The 21,782-nt window shown below is 36.4% G+C and overlaps 1 protein-coding gene and 1 long non-coding RNA gene across 3 annotated transcripts; one reads left to right on the top strand and one right to left on the bottom strand.

The window, feature by feature from the left end:
- Positions 1-632: 632 nt before the first annotated feature.
- On the top strand, positions 633-12,724 carry LOC141437672 (ras GTPase-activating-like protein IQGAP1). Of its 2 annotated transcripts, none has more exons than XM_074101122.1 (14): positions 633-863; positions 952-1,205; positions 1,492-1,569; positions 2,697-2,832; positions 4,003-5,082; positions 5,176-6,008; positions 6,087-6,943; positions 7,036-7,261; positions 7,347-7,511; positions 8,976-9,155; positions 10,754-10,894; positions 11,171-11,324; positions 11,410-11,803; positions 11,892-12,724. In XM_074101122.1, the coding sequence occupies exons 1-14, from the start codon at positions 806-808 to the stop codon at positions 12,250-12,252; spliced, it is 4,917 nt and encodes a 1,638-aa protein (XP_073957223.1). In that variant the 5' UTR covers positions 633-805; the 3' UTR covers positions 12,253-12,724. The 2 variants fall into 2 exon arrangements, with proteins under 2 accessions (XP_073957223.1, XP_073957222.1); XM_074101121.1 differs by having other exon boundaries at positions 634-863; positions 2,688-2,832.
- A 6,161-nt stretch (positions 12,725-18,885) lies between these two features.
- LOC141437732 (uncharacterized) lies at positions 18,886-21,123 on the bottom strand. The gene is made up of 3 exons (XR_012452414.1): positions 20,880-21,123; positions 20,114-20,196; positions 18,886-19,181 (listed from the first exon to the last, which is right to left on the bottom strand). It is a non-coding gene; the product is annotated as an uncharacterized lncRNA (long non-coding RNA).
- Between the last annotated feature and the right edge of the window lie 659 nt (positions 21,124-21,782).

The raw sequence follows: 21,782 nt of genomic DNA, 5'->3' as shown, positions 1-21,782 counted from the left end.
GTGGGGTGTAGTTAATGTACGACTTGTTAATGCACGCTTAATAATGCACGGTGTCGTGCATTATCACCCCCTACCGAACTAGCAGGGAACCAATAATGTACAAGCAATAATGTACGACGTGATAATCCGAAGCATTATGTCTTCCGATTATCATGCCTTACGATTTCCGTGATTGAAATAAAAAAAAACTTAACGAAGGGCGAGGGCGTGCGATTGAGGCGGTAGCCTCGCTTCAACCTAACCCGGCCGGGTCGGTTCTGCTCCGACTATATCGATCTCACTCGCTGCGCTCGCTCGATCCGCGGCGAAAAATGTCTATTCATTAGAATCGATTAGATTCAGATTATCACGTCGTACATTACAGCGCGTGTAATATTTTGTACGCCCTGATAATGCGCGACCATGATTATGAACGGGATGATAATCGGAAGCAATAATACTTCGGATTATCATGTCGTACATTATTGCGCGTACATTCCGAGTTGTACATTATTGTTTCCCTTTTGGTGTACACTACACGTCCATAGAAGCTCATGTTAGTTTCTACACAGGAGCATAAAAAACAAGGTCGGTATTTCCAATTCAGTATTATCCGGGCCGGGAAAGAGTGTCACCCACCCAAACCGTCGGTTCGAATGTTTTGACATTTGTTTAAACCAAGTTCAAACTGTTACAGCTGTGAAATACGTTACTGAAATATAATTAGGCCAATACTGAGTATGCTAAATCATCTCCCAAAACATCGTGTATTGCGGCGGTAATGATTGACAAAAGATAAGTGGTGGAAGAAAAAAAAATTACTAAAATGTTGTCGGTTTTATGTGATAATATGGAAGATATTCGAATTGGCAAAATTGACGACTGTGAGTATATTCTTGTTTGATGTTTTGTTTGAGTAATTTCACTCCTACCTACCAAAGTAGTTTTAATAATGTTAACAATTTTGAACAGGCGATACAGACGTACGTAAGACTGGCCAGGAGATGGACGTGATCAGACAAAGAACGATAGCATACGAGTATCTGTGTAGATTGGAAGAAGCTAAGACTTGGATGGAATCATGCCTGAAAGAAAAACTTCCTCCAACCACTGACTTTGAGGAGAACTTGCGTAATGGTGTATATTTGGCAAAGTTAGGGAATTTCATTGCACCTGAATCACTTTCCTTGAAGAAAATCTATGATATTGATCAAAAACGTTACCGGGTAAGAAATAATTGATTATTCACGTTTTTTTATTTTTAAATAGCCAGACACATTATGGTTGTAAAACATGTGCCTTAGTGCTAAAGCTTATTTTTAACCAATTTCAAAAGTTTATTCAATATTCAACTGAATTTTTTCTGTTTGTTGACATTGTTTTTGATGAGGTAACAAACCAACAGACTTACAAAGTTCACATTTATAATATTAGTAGGACTAACATTTTAAATTAGATGTTTAGTTAAATCTTAAATGTTTATATTTAATAAATTTCAAATATATTTTACAGGCCATGGGATTACAGTTCAAACATACAGATAATATCAATATGTTCCTGCAAGTTTTGAGGAAAACTGAACTTCCTCTTGTAAGTACTATCAGCATTAACATTATTTTATAATTAGGATAATGATTACATCATTTTTGACTTGCTTGCAATTTATGTAACACAAAACCAAACTTATTTGGAAACTAGTTTCACGGATTTTAAACAATATTATCTTATCTATCATTGTAATACAAACTAGACTAGTGTATTTCAATATAGAAATGCAAATGTTTAGATAGTTTAGTGGGGGGCTCCCTGCCTCGCAACTCTGGGTTTTCGAAATTCATGTGCGGAATTACATTTGAAAGCTTTACAGTGAAGGAAAACATCGTGAGGAAACCAGAACAAACCTGCAAAGCAATTCAATGGTGTGTGTGAAGTGCCCAATCAGCACTGGGCCCGCGTGGGAACTACTGCCCAAGCCCTCTCATGCTGAGGGGAGGCCTGTGCCCTGCAGTGGGATGTATATAGGCTGGGATGATGGATGAATGGGGGGATTTCAATATTTAAGACACCAATGGAGTTGTTTTGTGTAAACTTAATTTTAGTTAATTACCTGTAAATGTTAAATGTTTCAAGTATATGTAAACTTGAATATTTTAAACATATTCACTTGTAAGTAAATAATTAATTACTTCATTTATTTACGCTCCAGTCTGTGTGTGTGTTGCAGGTGGTAGGACCTTGTGCAGGGTCTGCCCGGATTGCTACCACCATCTTACTCGCTAATGCTGCCGTGAAGCAGCAGTGCTTGCACTGTTGTGTTTCGCGTGGAGAGTAAGACAGCCGGTGAAATTACTGGCACTTGAGGTATCCCATCTTAGGCCTCTAGATTGGCAACGCATCTGCAATACCCCTGGTGTTGCAGATGTTTATGGGCGGTGGTGATCTCTTACCATCAGGAGACCCACGTGCTCGTTTGCCATCCAGTCGAATAAAGAAAAAAAAAAAAAGCAACAATAATCAGAAGGAGAGACACCTTTACCATACTTTTTAATAACTTCCAATTACTTACTAACTTGATTCTTACCCAATTTAATGTTGGGACCCCATGTATAATTGTATAACTATAGCATATAGCAGTATTCCATATAGCAGTAGTGCTTAATTTAAAAAAATACTGTTTTTGTCTTTTTTTATTAATAAAATGGTTTTAGACTTTCCAGCCTGAAACCACAGATATTTATGACAAAAAGAATATACCGAGGCTGATATACTGCATACATGCTCTAAGCTCGCATCTATTCAAATTGGGGTCAGCTCCTCTTATTCAAGATGTGTTTGGAAAAGCTGTGTTTACAGGTAAGACATTCTAGAAGCAGTTGTTCTCAACACATTTTATACCTTTCAATGGTTGCATGAAACCACCAAATACAATTATTTTTTTTTATTTCCTGGGAGACTTGACACCAATTGACATAGTCCCAAACTAAGCAAAGCTTGTACATGGATACTAGGCAACGGATAAACTTGCTTATATAGATAAATACATACTTAAATACATAATAAACATCCAAGACCCGAGAACAAACATCAGTATTATTCATACAAATATCTACCCCGGCCGGGGATCAAACCCGGGATCTCAAGCTTCATAGTCAGGTTCTCCAACCACTTGGCCATCCGGTCGTCAATTTTATTAGGCAGTTCTATTTTCTAGATATCAGATCCAGTGAAAAAATTAACAGTCTGCTCTCAAAATTTTAATTTCTTTAAAGTAATCTAAGCCACAGTAAAAAAAAGAGCAGTAACGCCGTCTTCATACAAACAGCCGGACCGCGAGTTATACCTACGCCCACGAATTCTCAGCATACCTCGGCAACCATCAGTCGCGAGTGCTCCGCGGTTACGTCCGCGGACACACGCGCATTTATTATGTACCTTAATATGTCACAACGATATAAACAGTATTGTTTGGTGTATGGATGTTTAAATTCATCTAGTATAATATAATAAAAACGTATCTATTGAATTTATTTATCAGAATGCGAATTTGTTATACTCTTAAATTCAACAATAAAGCTTTTCGCAAATCCCATAAGAGGCGCAAATACATCTCCGTACCTAATTTGTAGGTAACAAATATACGTAGTGGTAAAGCCAAATAAAACCGTTTAAAACATAATACGTTTTGTGGTTTATTAAGAGGGTTAACGCTCTTAAGATAACGTAAAATGCATTCATGTTAAACTACTTAGCCCATCTTTAAATCTCTCCTAATCCTTTTCCCTATATTAAATTTCATGTGACATTATCAAAACAAATACATAACTGAAGAGTGACAGTTAGTAGAGTAGGCAGCCCTATCGCATCGCGCGTTTGTGTACCGAGCCGGCGTAGGTAATTATATCAAGGACGCTGTGTGACGGAATACTACTCCTTTTTTATACTGTGTCTAAGCACAAAATTATGAGTACATTCAATTTTAATAAGTGATTCCTACTGATTTCTGTGTTTTTTCCCCTATCTTAGATGAGGAACTTGATTCTGTATCAAAAGATTTGCTAAAATGTGAGCATCCATTGCCCATGTTTCAAAAGATTGGGGGCATCTTGTCTAAAAATAATGTGGATGATGGCCAGGCCATGCACAAGGCTCTTGTTGAATTAAATAAACTTTTAGATGGTCCAAAACCTATCACTTCGGCTTTACTGAATCCGCAATTGAAATTAAAATATGTTCAAAATCGCCTAATGGATGACTACAAAAAAGTGTTAAAAGCAGCAAAACATGAAAAACTGCAAACAGCTCACAATCATTCACTTAATGAAAGCTATGTACCAGATGAGTATGATGAATTACTCACCATTGTTGATATTCAAGGCCATATAACTGCCACTAATTACAAGTTTCTCTGGAAAAAGTTGTGCTCAACTTTAAATGAAAATGATATTAACAGCTTACATAAAATTTTCCATGAATCTTGGGTGAAAGTTAAAGATTACAACTCCAAAAATTTAGATTTCTATTGTGATGTTGTCAAAGAAGTAATAGAGTGCAATAAAGATGTTGATGTTGAGAGCATCACGAATTGGCACAAGATGTTTCAGAATGTGATCAATGAAGGTAATCGTAAATCTCTTGAGCATGGAGACCACAAGTGTGCTATTGCCAATGTTAATAGAGCTCTAGATGAAGGGGATTCTGAGGACTTATTTAAAGCTTTGACTAATCCTCATTTGGGGTTGAATATAAAAGTGGATGAATATACAATTCCTCTTTTATTTGAAGAAATGAAATTAGAAAAGTTCGAGCTAGAGAAAAATTTAAATGAGAGTGAAATAGCCGCATCTGTGTCTTATTTGACGTCGGTAGCCGCAGTTTCTATGACTGTAGAAAGGGGTGATGAATCGGCGCTTTGGAACTGTTTGACATCGAAACAAGTACATCTGGAAGGTCTACGGCCTCACTGTCGCCGTCGCTACATGTCTGCGCTCATGAATGCCTTGCAAGTCAAAAACAGGGAACGGTGTGCCTGTCCTCTGCTTACACTGGAAGATATAAGGGATACCATTGAAATGGTCAACATGGAGGACGACGACAATGAAGAACGTGAGTAGAATTAAAACCATATTTATATCATATTAATTATAATCTGTTCCATTAATGTTTTTGCTCATAATTGTTTACATTTTATGTTTACAGTGATTGAAATTATTGAAAAAATAAACAAAGCAGTCTCTGAAGACGACGTAGATCCATTGATGTCGCTTCTAAAGAGTGCATATTTAAAAATTCCCGCGATTAACAAAGAGGAAAAACATCTTTATCTCCGAATGTTAAAGAAAAAGTTCCTCCTAAAGGAATCCCAAAATCTATGGCTTGACGACATTATTGAAACAGTCAAGGAAGTAAATGAGGAGTCCTTAAAGGTTAAAGACTTAACTGATGCCTTAATTCAGTTAAACTCGGCGCTTTTGAAAAATAGCGTTGATGAATTCTGGGATGCACTGTCATGCCCTGTTTTTACAAACTTAGGCATGGTCGATAGTTCGTGTAAGAATATTTATTTTCAAACATTTACTAAAGCTTTAAAAAAACGCGGACATCACATCTGCCCTTGGATAGTATGCCACACCGACGCCGGTAATGCAGTGTACATCGATGTAGAATCTTATATGTACAGCTGGACAACTCCTAAAGATTTTGTGCCGTATGCCCGTTATTTTAGCAGAAAAGATGTTAACGGTCTTATTGATAAAACTAACAAACATCACATCAACAAATACAGGCAAGTCACGATTGAAAAAGCGATTGTGAAGCTTCAGGCATATTGTAGAGGATATCTGTTAAGAAAGTTTTTGCTACAGAGACTCAAGTACTTTAAAGAAAATGAGGTATTTGTTGTTAAAATCCAATCATGGTGGAGAAGTATATTGATCCGAAAGAAATATGGAACAATGATTAAGATGAAGTTGATAGAAAAAAAATTAAAACGAGAACGGAAACAAAATCCTTTGGCTTGGTATAAAATTCAGGTAATTCTAGTTTTTTTTGATGTCTGTTTTTTATTGCATAATGTAACTACTCATAGTTTTCATGATGATATTTTTCAGGAGCATAAGATAATTAAAATTCAAGCACTCTGGAGAGGTCGCCGCGCACGGAGAGCTTTCACGTCACTATTCCATTCTGAAAACCCACCACTTAAGGTCGTAAAGAGGTTCATTCCTTTATTAGACTTTTCCACGGAAGACTACGACAGAGAGATTGAGTTGCAAAGTATGAAGGCAGAAGTTGTTCAGTCTATTAGAAAAAATCAAGAATTATCAAAGCAAATAGATGATATGGATTTAAAAATAGGTCTTCTGGTTCAAAATCGTATAGCTTTGCAAGAAGTTGCTGCTCATGGGCTGAAACTGAACAATTTGGTCAAACACAACTCCACAACTAAACTTGTGTTGCAAAGCCAGGGTAAAGGAACTTTAATGTCTGTTTCAACAGCAGTAAAAGGTTTGAAATCACTTACGAAAGAAAGTAAAAGGCTTCTAGATGGTTATCAACATTTGTTCTATGAGCTGCAAACAAATCCTACTTACCTGTCCAAGCTTTTATTCTGCATACCTCAAAATAAGACGAACTTTTTCTTGCAAAATGTTGTTTTGAGCCTTTACAATTTTGGAGCTTATCCACGAGATGAATATCTGCTGTTGAAACTATTTAGATTTACATTAGAAGAAGAAATAAGCTGTAAAGTGATGAAACCGTTCGATATAATAGCATCAACACCTTTGGTGCTCAAAATGGCTGTAAGTCTATCAAGACAGTTGTCTGGGTTGAATAGTCTTCAAACCATAATTGGTCCTCTTGTCGATAAGATGCTGAAGGATAAAGATTTGAATATAGAAACTGGTCCTGTGGAAATTTACAAAGCATGGAGGAATGAGACAGAGATGAAGACTGGAGAAATCTCGTAAGTGACGTGTCTTACTTTATTATTATTAACTTTCAAATGATTAGTTAGCCTACAACTACGTCACTTCATCCTTTGTTTTTTTTTTTCAGAAAACTACCTTATTCTGTGACTCAAGAAGAAGCTCTCGCATACCCTGAAGTTAAGTCAAGACTCGAGAGTGCCTTAACGCAACTAAAATCTATTGTCACGATGTTTCTAGACAAAATAACAAACTCTACCGAACTGCTACCCTTCTGCATTACGTATATGGCTCGTGTTTTACATAGAGCACTATCATGCAGGTTTCCTCACACACCTGAGAAGGATATTTTAAAAGTATGTACCTACTACTTGATATTCCATTTTTTTCTTTTGAGGCTGTATGTCGTAGCGTGCAATAATATTACATTTTGATTTTTAGGTGATTGGTAATTTAGTTTACTATCAATTTCTCAATGCTGCGATTGTGGCGCCTGACGCCTTTCATATAGTCAATTTACCTAACGGTGCTGGTCTTACAACCGACCAGAGAAAAAATTTGGCTTCTGTTGCAAAAATATTGCACTTCGCGGCAGCAAAGAAAGGCGTAAGTATTACTTAGGTTTAGTATTGTACTTTGCATTTTACTCTGATTCTGCAACCTACGTGTAATAGTGCTATTAGTTTTAGCCGGTGTTCTGCCTTTCCGCAGAAACTCGTTTGGCCGAATATCACTTGCCAACCAACGTTTCGCCGAAGATTCACTTGGACAACTAACTATTACCAACTTTTTGTATGCATAATGATTCAAAACGTCTGGAAAACTTATCATTTGTCAAACTTTTCACTAGGTCTAACAACTATCAAACGAATAACGTTTCGTCAGTGTAACAGTTCCCTCTTTATACATAAGCCAACTTTTTACTGAAATTAAGTTTGAGTTACACACCATTTTATCAATTTGCAATATCATTTACAAATAAGAGTTTTGTAAGTAGTATAGCAACAGAAATCTAATGTGTGGCAAATTCCAGTTAGGTGCGACGACGAGCGAAGCGAGGAGGAGCGTGTTAGGTTAACGGTGAGCAAACGGCGCACGAAGCCGAGCGAGCGAAGCGAGCGTGGCACGGCAGCGGCCGGCCAGTGCCAGAATAGTATTTTTATTTTTTAATATTTCTTCTTAAATATCCAAAACATGAGTCTCATGAAAAATAATATTGAACTGTAAATGGCATCCTTGTAAATAAATGTTTTCAAAATTTGTCCGAAGACTCAGTAATTGGCGGTTTTTCGAAATCTAACACACACACATTTGGTACCATCAGCCGAATAATTGGTCTATCAATTTTAAAACAAGTTTCTATTAAATAAATATGTCGCTAAAGTTGAACTTTCAAGTTGACAGACACGGCTATTGGCATTATTGTTTTATGACATGCAAACGATTATCAACTTTAGGGTGGTAGACCACATATTTGGCTGATGGTACAAGATTGATACCGTGATCATTGCCATATTGTATCAAAAATTCAAACATTGTCAAATGGGCGTTTGTCACAAACGCTTTACCTATTAGTGCACAAACAAAAACACAACGGAAATGTTGCGCTTACCCACATTACTTATTATATTAAATAGTTACTAAACGAAACCTTTATTCAATAAAACATGGGAAACATTGTACAACGAAATGAATTATACGTCAACCAAAACATTCTACCAACCGAAAGTTGGCATTTTTGAAAAGTGACTTTATAACAAACAGGCCAAACGTAGGTACAGTTGGTAACTGTGAGGTTGGGAAATAAAACTAAACATTTTAATAAGTTGGTGAGTGATCATTCGGCGAAATGAAATTCTGCGAAAAGTTGGTTGGGAAGTAATATTCGGCGAAACAATTTTCTGCGTAAAATTAGAGAACCGTTTTAGCCTTCAATTAGTAATAGCGACAAATGTAAATATGCCGCTGCCGCAAACCGAAATAAGCACAAAGCGTTAAAACTCTGAAGGGGTCAAATATCGTCTAACGGCGATTGCGCTTTGATCAGTAGTAAATCATGTCTTTTTCTAGTTCGGTGAAGAATCAAGTCATCTCCGTTGCCTGAACCCTTTCATAGTCCACTGCCATGAGCGGATGAAGGAGCTTTTCCGCCGCTGCTGCCGCGGACCTACGCTCGAGGATTACTTCTTGGTGGACGAATATACCGAGGCCACTTTGCTACACCACCCGCACATTTACATTACAGTACAGGTTCGGTTAATTTAACCCTTAGATATGAAAAGGATAAAATAAGTTTTCATCTCTCCTGTTCGGAAAGTTTAATTTTCATGGGTAGATAGCCGGGTGGAAAATTGCGTTTTCATTTCTAGGGTGAAAAGTATTTTTTTTTTTAATTTTTCGATTAACCACGGAGTCGAAGATAATTGAGTTACGTCAATGATACTTTTTTTTCACGTTTCGGCATGGCCATCTAGATGCATGTCGTGACCAAGGAGCTTATATACAACACTGGAGGTTGAACACCGAACATCCATTTAAAACAAGAAATTTGATCTTTACGTCACGAACATATTCCATCTCTTTCTTTAGTTAGGTTAAGAAAGATATGGATTTCATTCGTTAAATGTGAAAGAAGGAGATGGAATATATAAATAAGTAATACAGGTCAAACTTCTTCGTTCGGCGTTCAACCTCCAGTTTTGTAGGTATATAAACTCCTTGGTCGTGACCAACTCGATTTTTTTTTATACTCGGCCGTGGCAAGTGGTCAGGTCGAAAAGGTACCGTTGGAGGTTGGATATAAATAAATTCAATTTACTGAATACTAATATTCAATTTAATGATATTCTAATTTTTTTTGTACTATTTTACTTTCCTCACAGTCGAAATGAAAAGTAGTGTGTCTAACTCGGGTGAAACTACCCATTTGCCCTCGAACTATTGGCGCTCTCACTACGTTCGAGCGCCAGAAATATCTCAGATGAAATGGGTCACTTTCCACCCTTGGTTATCAATCTACTATTTAACTTAGCTGTGAATGTTGTTTTTTCATCATGAGGTTGTAAAGTAAGATAGATAAAGCATTCCTCCCCTTCGTCTTCCATGAGCCAAAAAACTCCCTTTGTCAGACGCATGTTGCTAGAAAAGAAATTTTCTAACAAAAAAGTGAAACCGACTCCAAAAAAATGAAAAAATAACAAATAAAAACCGGCCAAGCGCAAAGTGCGAGTCAGGCTCGCGCACCGAGGGTTACGTACAAATGATTAAATATATTTTTATTATATGATGTAACTAAAAATTTGCGCATTTCGAAATTTTTCCTTTATCTGCGCTATAAGACGTTGTTCGTACCAAATTTCAAGATTCTGGGTTCACGGGAAGTACCCTGTAGGTTTTGATTCCCTTGCGTGTATCGAAAATTTGTAGCATAAACGGCAGTATCTTTTCATTGCGTTGGCTTAGAAGTTTGATTTTTTTATAGCTCCAAGGGACAGTAGACCTGAGTATTTGATATGAATTTCAGCTTGATACCTCCACGGGTTCCTGAGAAAAAGTGTCTTGACAGACAGACAGACAGACGGAAAAAAAAGGGATCCTATAAGGGTTCCGTTTTTCCTTTTGAGGTACGGATCCCTAAAAATGGAACCGACTACAAAATCCTTGAAAATATTTTTCTAGGTACCACCTACTAGCCCGAACTCGGTGTCTTAGCACGAGCCAGCAGGAGTGGAACAACAGTCGTCTACCTCACCTACATACTATGGGTTTCAATCCCTCCTGCGGGGTCGTGCTGAGTCACCGACTTCGAGCTAGTAAGTAGATACCTAGAAAATTTATTGTTTATTCAGGAGATCGTAGATACTCACGCCTTACTAGTCGAGTACCAAGACGTAGTAGCACCAGACCCTCGCGACCGCCTCAATGATTTGTTGGACGACCTCGGGGACGTGCCCTCCGTGGCACAACTCGCATCGAGAGACGTTGATTCAGTATGTAACAGTAGTTTATAACTCTTTAATCTATTGACCTTAGCATTTCGCTCTAGATCAGCAGGAATGAAACTAATTTAAATATCTTAAATTCATGTCAAGCTAGACTTGGCTTTGCGATGTGAATTGTGATTTAAATTTAAATCCTTCAATTTTTACAGAAGAAGTAAGGGTGCAGGTCAGTCAGCAAACATATATTTATTTATTTGGAGATAGTACTTCACCCCGTCTCATTATTAAACATTTAATGTACGACGCCATTTACATTTTTTATAGCTAATTGGAGATTCAGTTGAAGAAAATGCAAGACTAGAAGTATGCTTGGCACTTGTGAATAAATTCCAAGCACCGGCAGACGATATGACTGACTTGAACAAGCTATTTATCAAAACCAAAGAATTATGTGTCGCTATTATACCCTTCCTGAATGGTAAGGTCTATTTTACTACTAATAATAATTATATTTTGGTGTCTCCTTCTATTTGGGTGTGAGGGTGTTATCTCTTGTTTTATAGGTGAACACCTGTTAGAAGCGATCTGCATCGGAACAACGACAGAACAGCAAGAGCAATATGCATCGAAAGTACAAAAACGTATATATTCCGGACAAGCACGCCCAGACGAGGCTATGACATTACGCGAACACATTGCTAAGCTCCGTAAGAATCTACAACTGCTAGAAGAAGATGGCTATGTCACTCGCGAAAATGGTTATCAAGCATTAGTGACGTCTATTGCCCTCGACCTATGCAATAAGGGCAAGTACAGGCAAGCCCAGAGGCGGGCTTTAGCAACTCTGACCAGGACTAAACAAAGTTTGATGGAAAAAACAAAGTATTATGAAGAAAAATGCAAATCTTATGATGAATACATCAAGTCGTGCCTCGCGAACCTCCATGCTGGCAAAAGGTAAGGAATTAGCTGTATCATACTATTTTAAAAATAATTTACAAAGTTTTATTTTACTTGTGTGATCATATGGTTCTTCTGTTTTTAGGAGTGTTCATGCATGCCTACGAAGATCTGGAAAAGACGTACAGAAATTGAAATCAAAGTTGACTGTTAAATATTCTGGCGCAAAACTGATGGAGAGAGGAGTTCTACTGGAGATAGATGGTTTGTCGCCATCGCAATTCAAAAATGTACAGTTCGAAATAGCACCCACGGATCATAATGGAGTATTTTCAATAAAGGGAAAGTTTATGGGCGTTGAGATGGACTCCATCGATGTTGATATACAAGATCTTCTTCAAAAACAATATGAAGGCTGTTCCATCATGGACATGTTTGGAAAAGCAAAAATAAATATAAATCTTCTGATATTTTTACTGAATAGCAAGTTTTATGGCAAGTCTTAGATAAACATGGATTCAGGAATATTTTAATTTTAATTATGTATAATTAATGAACTCACATAAGCAATTATAACATTTCATTATATTATAGTCATCATATGATCGATCACAATCACAAGCAACCATCATATAATCACATGGCATAATTATGCCATATTATCACACTCGGAACTTTATCACGCCTTTTATATTGCTAAAGCTACCTAAATATTTTTGTAATTTAAGAAAAGACTTGATTAAGTCCCGGGTTTTGTGTTGTAATTTTATTTGTACCTGTATTTTAACAAAGTACCTACCTTTTTTGAACTGAGAGGTGCATATGAAGTTTACGCTTATTATGTATGTTACTGTAACCGCCTTAATAATTTTAAACTTAGCATAACTGATTATTAACCCTTATTTTGGTATACCATGAAGTCTAGTGTTAGCATATAAACATAAGATACTGAACTTTTTAGCTCTAAGCGTTGAATATCACTTTGTTTTTACTCCACTAATGAGTTTCGTGACCAAGCAGATCCTATGAACCGCCTAAACTCTGCTGGTTAGAACTGGCTGGATTAATAAATTTAAGCAGCCAGTAATACTTGAAGGTTACTTGAACCTAATATACTGAATAAACTGGAAAAATTGATGCTTAATTAGGTAGGTTCCTCTTGTTTACGCATATTTTTTTATGTCATAATTCTATTTTGCATAATCTGTTACGCATAACAGTTTACGCAGAATTCTCTTACGCATAACCAGTGTACGCTGAATGGCCTTTACGCATAATTTGTGAATTCCGAATATTGTTTAGGCAGAAAATTAGTTACGCAGAAAGTTACTTTCGCATACTTAATTTTTAACGACTTATTTAACAAGGCGAAGTCGACGGAGCTCCTAAGGCGCTACGCGCCTTGACAAAACACTAACCTATAGTTGAGCAATCACGTTACCGGGGTTTTCTTTATTGCGGCTTATATAGAATTATGTCAAACTAAATTTCGGCAAGTTTAAGATTCGGCGTAAATAAATTATGCGAAACCTGTTATGCGTAATCAGTTTCGGACATTAAAAAGTATGCCAAATAGATGTCACCCAATTAGGTATGTTAACTTTAAAAAAAAAAACCAAATATTTTAACATTATTGTTAGTGAACCAAATGTGATTTATTTATTTTCCATAACACATCGATTTAAGTACCTATGATTTATTTCATTATTATGATTGACAGAATATATCCACACCCTTCAGATTATGACCCACCGCACCAACTGTTAAACCTTGATTTTAGAGAAGCTCGATATTTCAGCACAGTAAAAACATTGTGTTGAACTGTAATTTGAAGTGCCGGAAGTGCCTCATGATCACATTTATTGTGAAATGGTTCTAGTGTGGGTTACAATGATCACAATTTGAATACGGATAATCAAATCTGTTTTTCAGGTCACATATTAAATCAATCACCCGCTGTGCGAAGGCGTCACGTAGTTATATATTTTTTTTATTGAAGTCCCTTTTACTGTTTTACTTACAATAGGACTGTTTTTTTTTAAATAAAGGAGGCTACCAAAAACGCTTTTTTACTGTCGACGAAACTCCCAAATTTCGCTTACCCACAGAATAGTCCTAAATCGCGGACAGGTGCTGCGTGTATGTTACGTGTTTGTGTGTTTTTATACTGATGTGCGTGTGGGTGTGGGTGGGGTGGGGAGGGATGCGGTTATAAAGTACATTACTGCAGAGACCAGTAAGTAAGCCATCCTGGATGAGTAGAAGTTTGATCAATGAAACGAGGCCAGGATGGCGATTATACTGGTCGAAGCTTGTATTGTGCTTTTCTCAAAAATAAAACAAAAATTGTTTCCATTTGATAAATTTCTCATGACAATTCATAGGTATACTTATCTCTCTTTGGATTTGGGCAGCAGCAAGTTGTTTTTTGCTAATTCGGCCTCGCTTTTGTATCAGGAGGTGTGCCGCCCATATCAATATCAGAATCTTCAGATCTCATACTTGGGCTATTCACTTTTTGCTTATAAGAAATTCACTTAATAAGAAATATTTCCAAAATGTCACAAAACGAACGTACCGTAAACTGCTTCAACTTTGCCCTCTGGGCCCAACATTGCCTGACTCGATTTAGAGTCTAATAACTAGCACCCTTCTAAATTTTTAAACTTTTATCGCACCGTAATAATAATTCCCGTGTATATAAAACCTATAAGAGTGCTAAGTTATGGACTCTAAATCGAATAAGGCAATGTTGGGGCCAGAGGGCAAAGTTGAAGCAACGAAATTCCCACTTATTTAACTTTTTATGTTTTTTTTTTTACATTTTAAGTCGCAAGCAAGTCTCAAGATCAATCATAACACCAACCTAATAAAAAATACTGTGTTGATTGCAATCTTAAATTAAATTGATAATTATTCAAAAAATATGTTGATAATGAATACGCTAATTATAAAAGTGATATTTAAATTTATAATAAATTACATGACAACGAAATATTTCCAAACATTTGGTAAAATTCACGTAAAATTTCCCGCTTTTTTAATAAAGTATGCAACTCCCTATATAGACTGCCTGCAGGGCTACTACGAAACTAGAAACTCGGAAGTTCGTGTCGTGCGGTCCCTCTCGCTCTCGTATTAAATAGTATAAGTGTCAGAGGGACCGCACAACACGAACTTTCGTAGAAGCCCTGCTGTAGTCTTCGGTATGCAATGCAACCTCGTTGTACGAACGAAACGAACGCCGCTGCTGGGCTACTACGAAACCTGAAATTCGAAGTTTCTCTGACGTTGGCACTAAGTGATGAACACTTTATTTTTAACTGTGCTTAGATTTTATCACTTTATCGTAAAAGTGCATTTATATTTACAAAATGGAAAGTATAATATTCTATGCTATAATGTTATTTTTGCTATCGTAAAATATACATTTTATCGGTTATTTACGAAACCGAAATCATGGAGCAGCACTGTTCCTTTTATGCTGGCCACATTATTTTTACTTTTGACATTTCAGACTATCATTTTAGTATCTTCATTTCAAAAATAGATCATAGCAGGAATAATGAAAAGAATAACTCAGCAGACTCGATCGAAACTCGAAGTTCGTGTCGTGCAACTGGTCGTGTGCGCTCTCGCTCGAGTTCGATCGGATCGGCTGGGCTACTACGAAACTCGAAGTTCGTGTCGTGCTGTCCCTTTCGCTCTCGTATTAAATAGTATAAGTGTCAGAGGGACCGCACGACATTGACCGTAAATCTCGAAGAAGTGTTCGTAGTAGCGGTCCCTTAGGATCGCTTCTCGGTATTGGAAAAATAGTATTAAGTGTCAAGAGGGACACCGCACCGACACGAACTTCGAGTTTCGAGTTTCGGAGTAGCCACTGCTTGTGGTCTACTTCGAGAGACGATACTCGAAGTTCGTGACCATAGCAGTAAATGCCTGTTCGCCTTGTCGCTCTCGTATTAAATGAGTATAAGTATAAGTCAGAGGGACCACGACACGAATTGGTTGAAACTTTAAGATACTTCGTACATTAGCGTCAGACTTATCCCTTTAAGCCATAGGCACTTAGTTTACATGTCATGTCATGTGTCATGTGTCAAACTCAACTTGAGTGTGGACAGTGCTGCCACCTTAGGGTATTTTACTCTAATTTTGGTTATTTTTACGAGTTTAGGGTATTCATTAGGGTAGAAAATGATTTAGGTAATTTTTAGGGTAAAAGTTTTCGAATGAAATGTCCGATTTCAAGAAAAAAATTCTGCAGATGACATAGAAGCCAAGACTATTATGGTGCATTCCAAGAATGTTTCGAAACGGTGGAGTAGTTTAGGCATTAGTTTACTAATAAATTGCATTTATTTGCTTAGTTTTTATATTAAGCAATTTTTAGGGTCATAATTTAGGGTAATTTCGCTTTAGGTGAGGGTAAACAAAATATCTGAGGTGGCAACACTGAGTGTATGTGTACGTACATTGGGATTCTTTGGCGGGAATTTGAAACGAAAGGGCGTCAAACTTGAATTTTTTGAAAAGAAAATTCATAATATTGTATATATTTGTGTTTTAGTGTTTTTATTTGTCTGTAAATATCTAATATTAAGTGGAGTATTTAAAAATGGTGGGTAACGAGGGCGGGGGTGGCGATCCCCTCGCCCCCGGCACAAAACGGAGCAGGACAATGGACAGTGAAAAGAAAAGTGGTGGAGGCGGTGAGGACAATCTTTACTTACCTTATCACAAACCTGATTATAAGAGACTCTATCCGGAAAACTCGGCTTCCACGGAATTTAAAGTATTCGTCGAATCTAGTACGAACGAAAGACTAGGAAACAAAAGCCCAATTTATTTGAACCACATATTCTCAAATGGAATCAAAGGTGTAGTGGCTATTCGCAGAATAAATGCTAGTAAGATTGTGGTGGTATTTAAACAATTTAACACGGCCAACAACTTTATTAACAACACGGCTTTTCTGGAAAAAAATGGCATGCGAGCTTTCATCCCCGCAGCTCATATTGAAAAACAGGAATTATTCGATTTGTTCCAGTGAACATTTCTAACAAGGACTTGTACTCCAAGCTGTCGTCGATATATGAAATAATTTCAGTCAGACGTTTTTCGAAAAAGGTAGGTCAAGAACGAGTGCCTTTGCAAACTGTGAGCATTACGTTTCTGTCAAATTCATTGCCTGACAATGTTCAATATGACCTGTTCTCGTACAGGGTATTCGATTATATTCCTCCTCTGCAGCAATGTTACAGATGTTTTAAGTTTAATCACTCGGCCAAGATCTGCAGCGGCAAACAGCGCTGCAGTTGTTGTGCTGGTGATCACCACTATAAAGAATGCGATAAACCAAACGAGCTTTCTTGCGTAAATTGCAGCGGCCACATATGGCTATTTCAAGGACTTGCCAATAAAAATGCAAAAAATGATGGAGAAAAAGAGTAAAATTACTTACTCTTCTATTGTAAATACCAAAAACGCTGTGGACTTTCCCCCGTTAAAAACTACTCAGCAAACTGTACAAAATGTAAATTCGGATGTAAATAAGCCTTTATATACCACTGTAAATAAGACACAGAACCAAACGAAAGTCACTTCTGTTGCTGATGTTAAAACTCAGCTATTAGGTAATAATGATCTGACTATGGCTATTGTTCGTACATTAATCCAATTGGCTAATAATGCTGATGACACTCCCGTTACTACCACAACAATTAAAGAGATGCTTTTTAAAAATTTATCTTAAATGGATTCTAGTTCTCATAATTCACAGTTAAGAATCGCTCTTCATAATATTCAAAGTGTTAAAAACAAAAAACCTTTAATTATTAAGTTTTTAAAAGAAAATAATATAGATATCTGCCTACTGAATGAAACATGGCTTAAAGAAAATCAAACTTTTAACATTCCTGGTTACAATATATTTTATAAAAATGCGAAAAATGAACATGGAGGTGTAGCCATCCTGATAAAATCATTTTTTAAGTGTAAATTATTACAAACTGATTTTTATGAGGACATTCAAGCAATTGCTTTATCGCTGTCTGTTGAAAGTGGTAATATGTCAATATTATGTGTCTATTGTCCACCAACTGGAGGCCTTATGCGTATTAATAATTTACGGAAATTAATAAATGACCTACCTAAACCCATTTTTGTAGCAGGAGACTTTAATGCTCACCACATAGCTTTCGGCTGCGTTTCCACTAAGGGTCGTGGCCAACAATTGTTCGACATGATTGACGAGTGTAATTTATGTATATTAAATGATGGCAGCTTTACAACTCTTAATTATCCTAATCGCAATCCTTCTGCTATAGACGTTAGTCTAATCAGTCCTTGTATTGCCCTCTTTGTGAGTGGTCAGTACATGATGACAACATGGGAAGTTATCATTTCCAACTATAACAGACATAACACTCTCAATAGACAGATATCAAATAAACCCTCCTGTTGACAAGTTTTGTATAACAAGGCAGACTGGGAAAAGTTTAAAAAATTATCAATTGATATGTTTAACGATTTGACTGTGGACAATGAGAACCCTTTGGAATCATATAATCAGTTTTGTATTCGACTCAACACACTTAAGCAAGAATGCATACCTAAATTTACTAAAACTTCAACTTTTCGAAGTAAACCTCCGGCACCCTGGTGGAATGATAAATGTGAACAGAGTGTTGTCAACTCTTATGAGGCTTTAAAGTGCTACAGAGCTACTCCTACTATTGAAAATTACATACATTACAAAAAAATTGATGCTATTAAAAAAAGGACTATTGCTGAGGAAAAAAAGAATGGCTGGCAAAGACTTTGCGACAATTTTAATAGAACTACACCAATAAGCGTTATTTGGAATTACATTAAAATGTTTAAAGGTATGAATAAAAGTAAAAACAAATCATACAACGATGAGTTTATCGCATCCTTTTTAGATAAGTTGTCAGAGGACAGCACAGTTAGTTTCGACAATCTAGATGTATACTTTAATCTTAATAATAATAATGAGAAATCCAAGTTTCTGTTAGAACCTTTCTCAAGAAATGAATTTTTACTAAGCCTTCAATCTCGTAAAATACAAGCCCTGGTTTAGACGATTTTCCCTACATACTAATTAAAAGCTTGGATTCAACTGTACAAGATATTTTATTAGATATATTCAATGCACTATGGTCAAAACAAATAATTCCTCAGCCGTGGAAAACCCAGTGCGTGATTCCAGTTCTCAAACCAGATAAGTCCCAGATTGTGCTGATTCATATCGGCCTATTTCCTTGTCATCATGCATTGGTAAAGTTTTTGAAATATGGTAAAATGTCGCCTCGACTGGTTTGTTGAATCAAATAGCATTATTCCGCATGTGCAATATGGATTCAGACGAGGTAGGAGCTGCGCAGACAGCTTCTTATCCCTTATAACAGATCTGAAATATGCAAAAAATAGTAATGTTAGTGTTGCATGTGTTTTTTTGGATGTCAAAGGAGCATTTGATAATGTTCATCCTGGAATATTAGTTAAGGTGTTAACTAACTTGGGAATACCGGGGTTAGTTGCCAAGTGGGTGCATGAATTTCTAGTTAACCGAACATTATATGTGAAACATAATAATATAATACATGGCCCAAGATCTGTGTCTAAAGGCACTATGCAAGGTGCAATTCTGTCACCTTTGCTATATAATTTGTATACTAGTGAGATTTGTAAATATGTAAATACAGATTTTGTAAATATTTTACAGTTTGCTGATGACCTTGTACTATATAGTGTCAATAATGATGTAGACATAGCCATCCATAAAATTAACTATGCTCTTAAGGAACTACATTTATTTTACCATAACAGATTACACCTACAAATTAATCCAACTAAAAGCAGTTCTATGATTTTTAGTAAGGACTCTCCTTCTAATAATATTATATTCAATAATGAAGTAATTTCCCAAGTTAACCATCATAAATTTTTAGGCATAGTTATTGAGAATAACTTAACTTTTGAAAAACATATTAAATATATATCTCAAAACTCCACAAAAGGGCTAAATATTATGAGGTGTCTAGCGGGAGTATCTTGGGGGCAGACCCAAAGATACTTTCAATTTTGTATAAAGCAATAGTTAGAAGCCATTTTGACTATAGTTGTTTAGCTTACTTAGATAGTAATTATGTACATAGACTAGACATTATTCAGAATAAGGCTTTGAGGGTGATTTCAGGAGCTTTCTGCTCAACTCCCATTAGAGCAATGGAGGTTGAAACAACAATCATGCCTCTTGTATTGAGAAGATTACTACTGGCAGAAAGACATAGTGTGAAGCTATTAGCTTCAAACAATCAAAATATAATAAAAAAATAATACCTTGTGAATTAGACTGCCATGATCCTATGACTACAGGTGCCGATCTTCTCAATGGCCAGGCTCCCAAAGTCTCTCGCATCCTGCTGGAAATGAGGAAGAAATTCCCATCATTGTATGCAATATCACCTTGGCCATGTTATTCACATTCATTCAGTTTTTTATTCCCTCAAGTTTCAGTAATTAGGGCTTCCATCACCTCTAATCAGGATATGTTAGAATTTTTAAGTGAAAATGAAGATTACTACAAACTTTATACAGATGGCAGTAAGGGAGAAAATTATGTTCGTAGTGCTGTTTATAATTGTTCAAAGCTTTGTTCTGAATAGTAATTGTAGTATATTTACTGCGGAGGCATATGCTGTTTTAGAAGCACTCAAGTTAATTGCATTTACTAATAGTTACCATAAATTTTTGATTCTTACTGACTCTTTAAGTCTAATTAAAGCTCTGGAAAGCTTTAAAGTTCATTTTAAAACATCATACATGATTTTTAAAATAAGAGAAATCATTAACAATTATAGAAGAAAAGGATTGGAAATTTCTTTTATGTGGATACCGTCACATAAAGGAATAACAGGCAATGAAATAGCTGATAAGGCTGCATATGATGGAATCAATGCGATAGATGTGTCATTAATTGTAAATATTCCGGTTACTGATTGTTATGCCGCCATTAAACATGACATACAAAAATTGTGGCAAGAATTTTGGAAGAAGGATCAGGAAGTCAAGGGGAAATGGTATGGAAGCATTCAGCAAGACTTACCAGTCAAACCATGGTATAATAAGCTCAAGTCACCCAGCCGTGATTTTATCACCACAATCAATCGTCTTCGTTTTGGCCATACTAAGACACCTGCACATCTGACCAGACTTGGAATTGTACATAATAATAAATGCAACAACTGCGGAGGTATCGGCGATATAGACCATTTGATTTTTTCCTGTCCGGCATACTCTTTGGATAGGTTAATCCTGGCTAGTGAAGTTAAAGTGTTATCATCAGCTAACGACCCTCCCGCTCCCGCCGCCTCAGTGATTTGTTGAAAAATGTGGACTGTTTTATACCAATCTTTAAATATATTAAAAATACTTTCAAAGAACTTTGACATTACAGTGAAATGTGAAACATACTCTGATGCTCCGATCAACGATTAGTACCTCTGATGTGAAAATTAAAAGTTGTGAAGTGAATGACTTACGTGACGTTTAATAAATGGTGTTACCAATGAGCAATAACTGATATGACAACATGAAAATAAAGACTTGGCTTAAAGGTCTAGTAACCAGGCCATAAAATTACAAAAAAAAAAAAAACGTACATTGTTTTGGTGTTTCTGGTTAATGTTTGCTTGAGTTTGAGTCAAAGCTCAAAGAGTATAAGTACCTATGTAGAGTTGAGTTGAGTAGTTGAGTTCACGTTTGAGTTCCTCAAGTCGATCGAATTGCGAGCGAAGCATGATCGAAGCCCGAAGCGCCTGAAGCCTGTGATATCTATTCGTATTTGATCGTATTATTGTGTTGATAAGAACCGATACGGTAAATTCAATCCAAAAGTCCGGAATAGAAGTTAATAATAGCAAAGCAAAAGTCAGTTTCTTTACTTAATAATTAAGTGCGCCCTTTTAATTCTGAATATGGTTTTAGATTTAAGCATGCGGCGCATAAC

Source organism: Choristoneura fumiferana, chromosome 18 (genome assembly GCF_025370935.1).
Source record: "Choristoneura fumiferana chromosome 18, NRCan_CFum_1, whole genome shotgun sequence".
NCBI classification, from domain to species: Eukaryota; Metazoa; Arthropoda; class Insecta; order Lepidoptera; family Tortricidae; genus Choristoneura; species Choristoneura fumiferana.
Note: the sequence above shows the minus strand (reverse complement) of the source record. Positions and strands in the feature narration are given on the sequence as shown.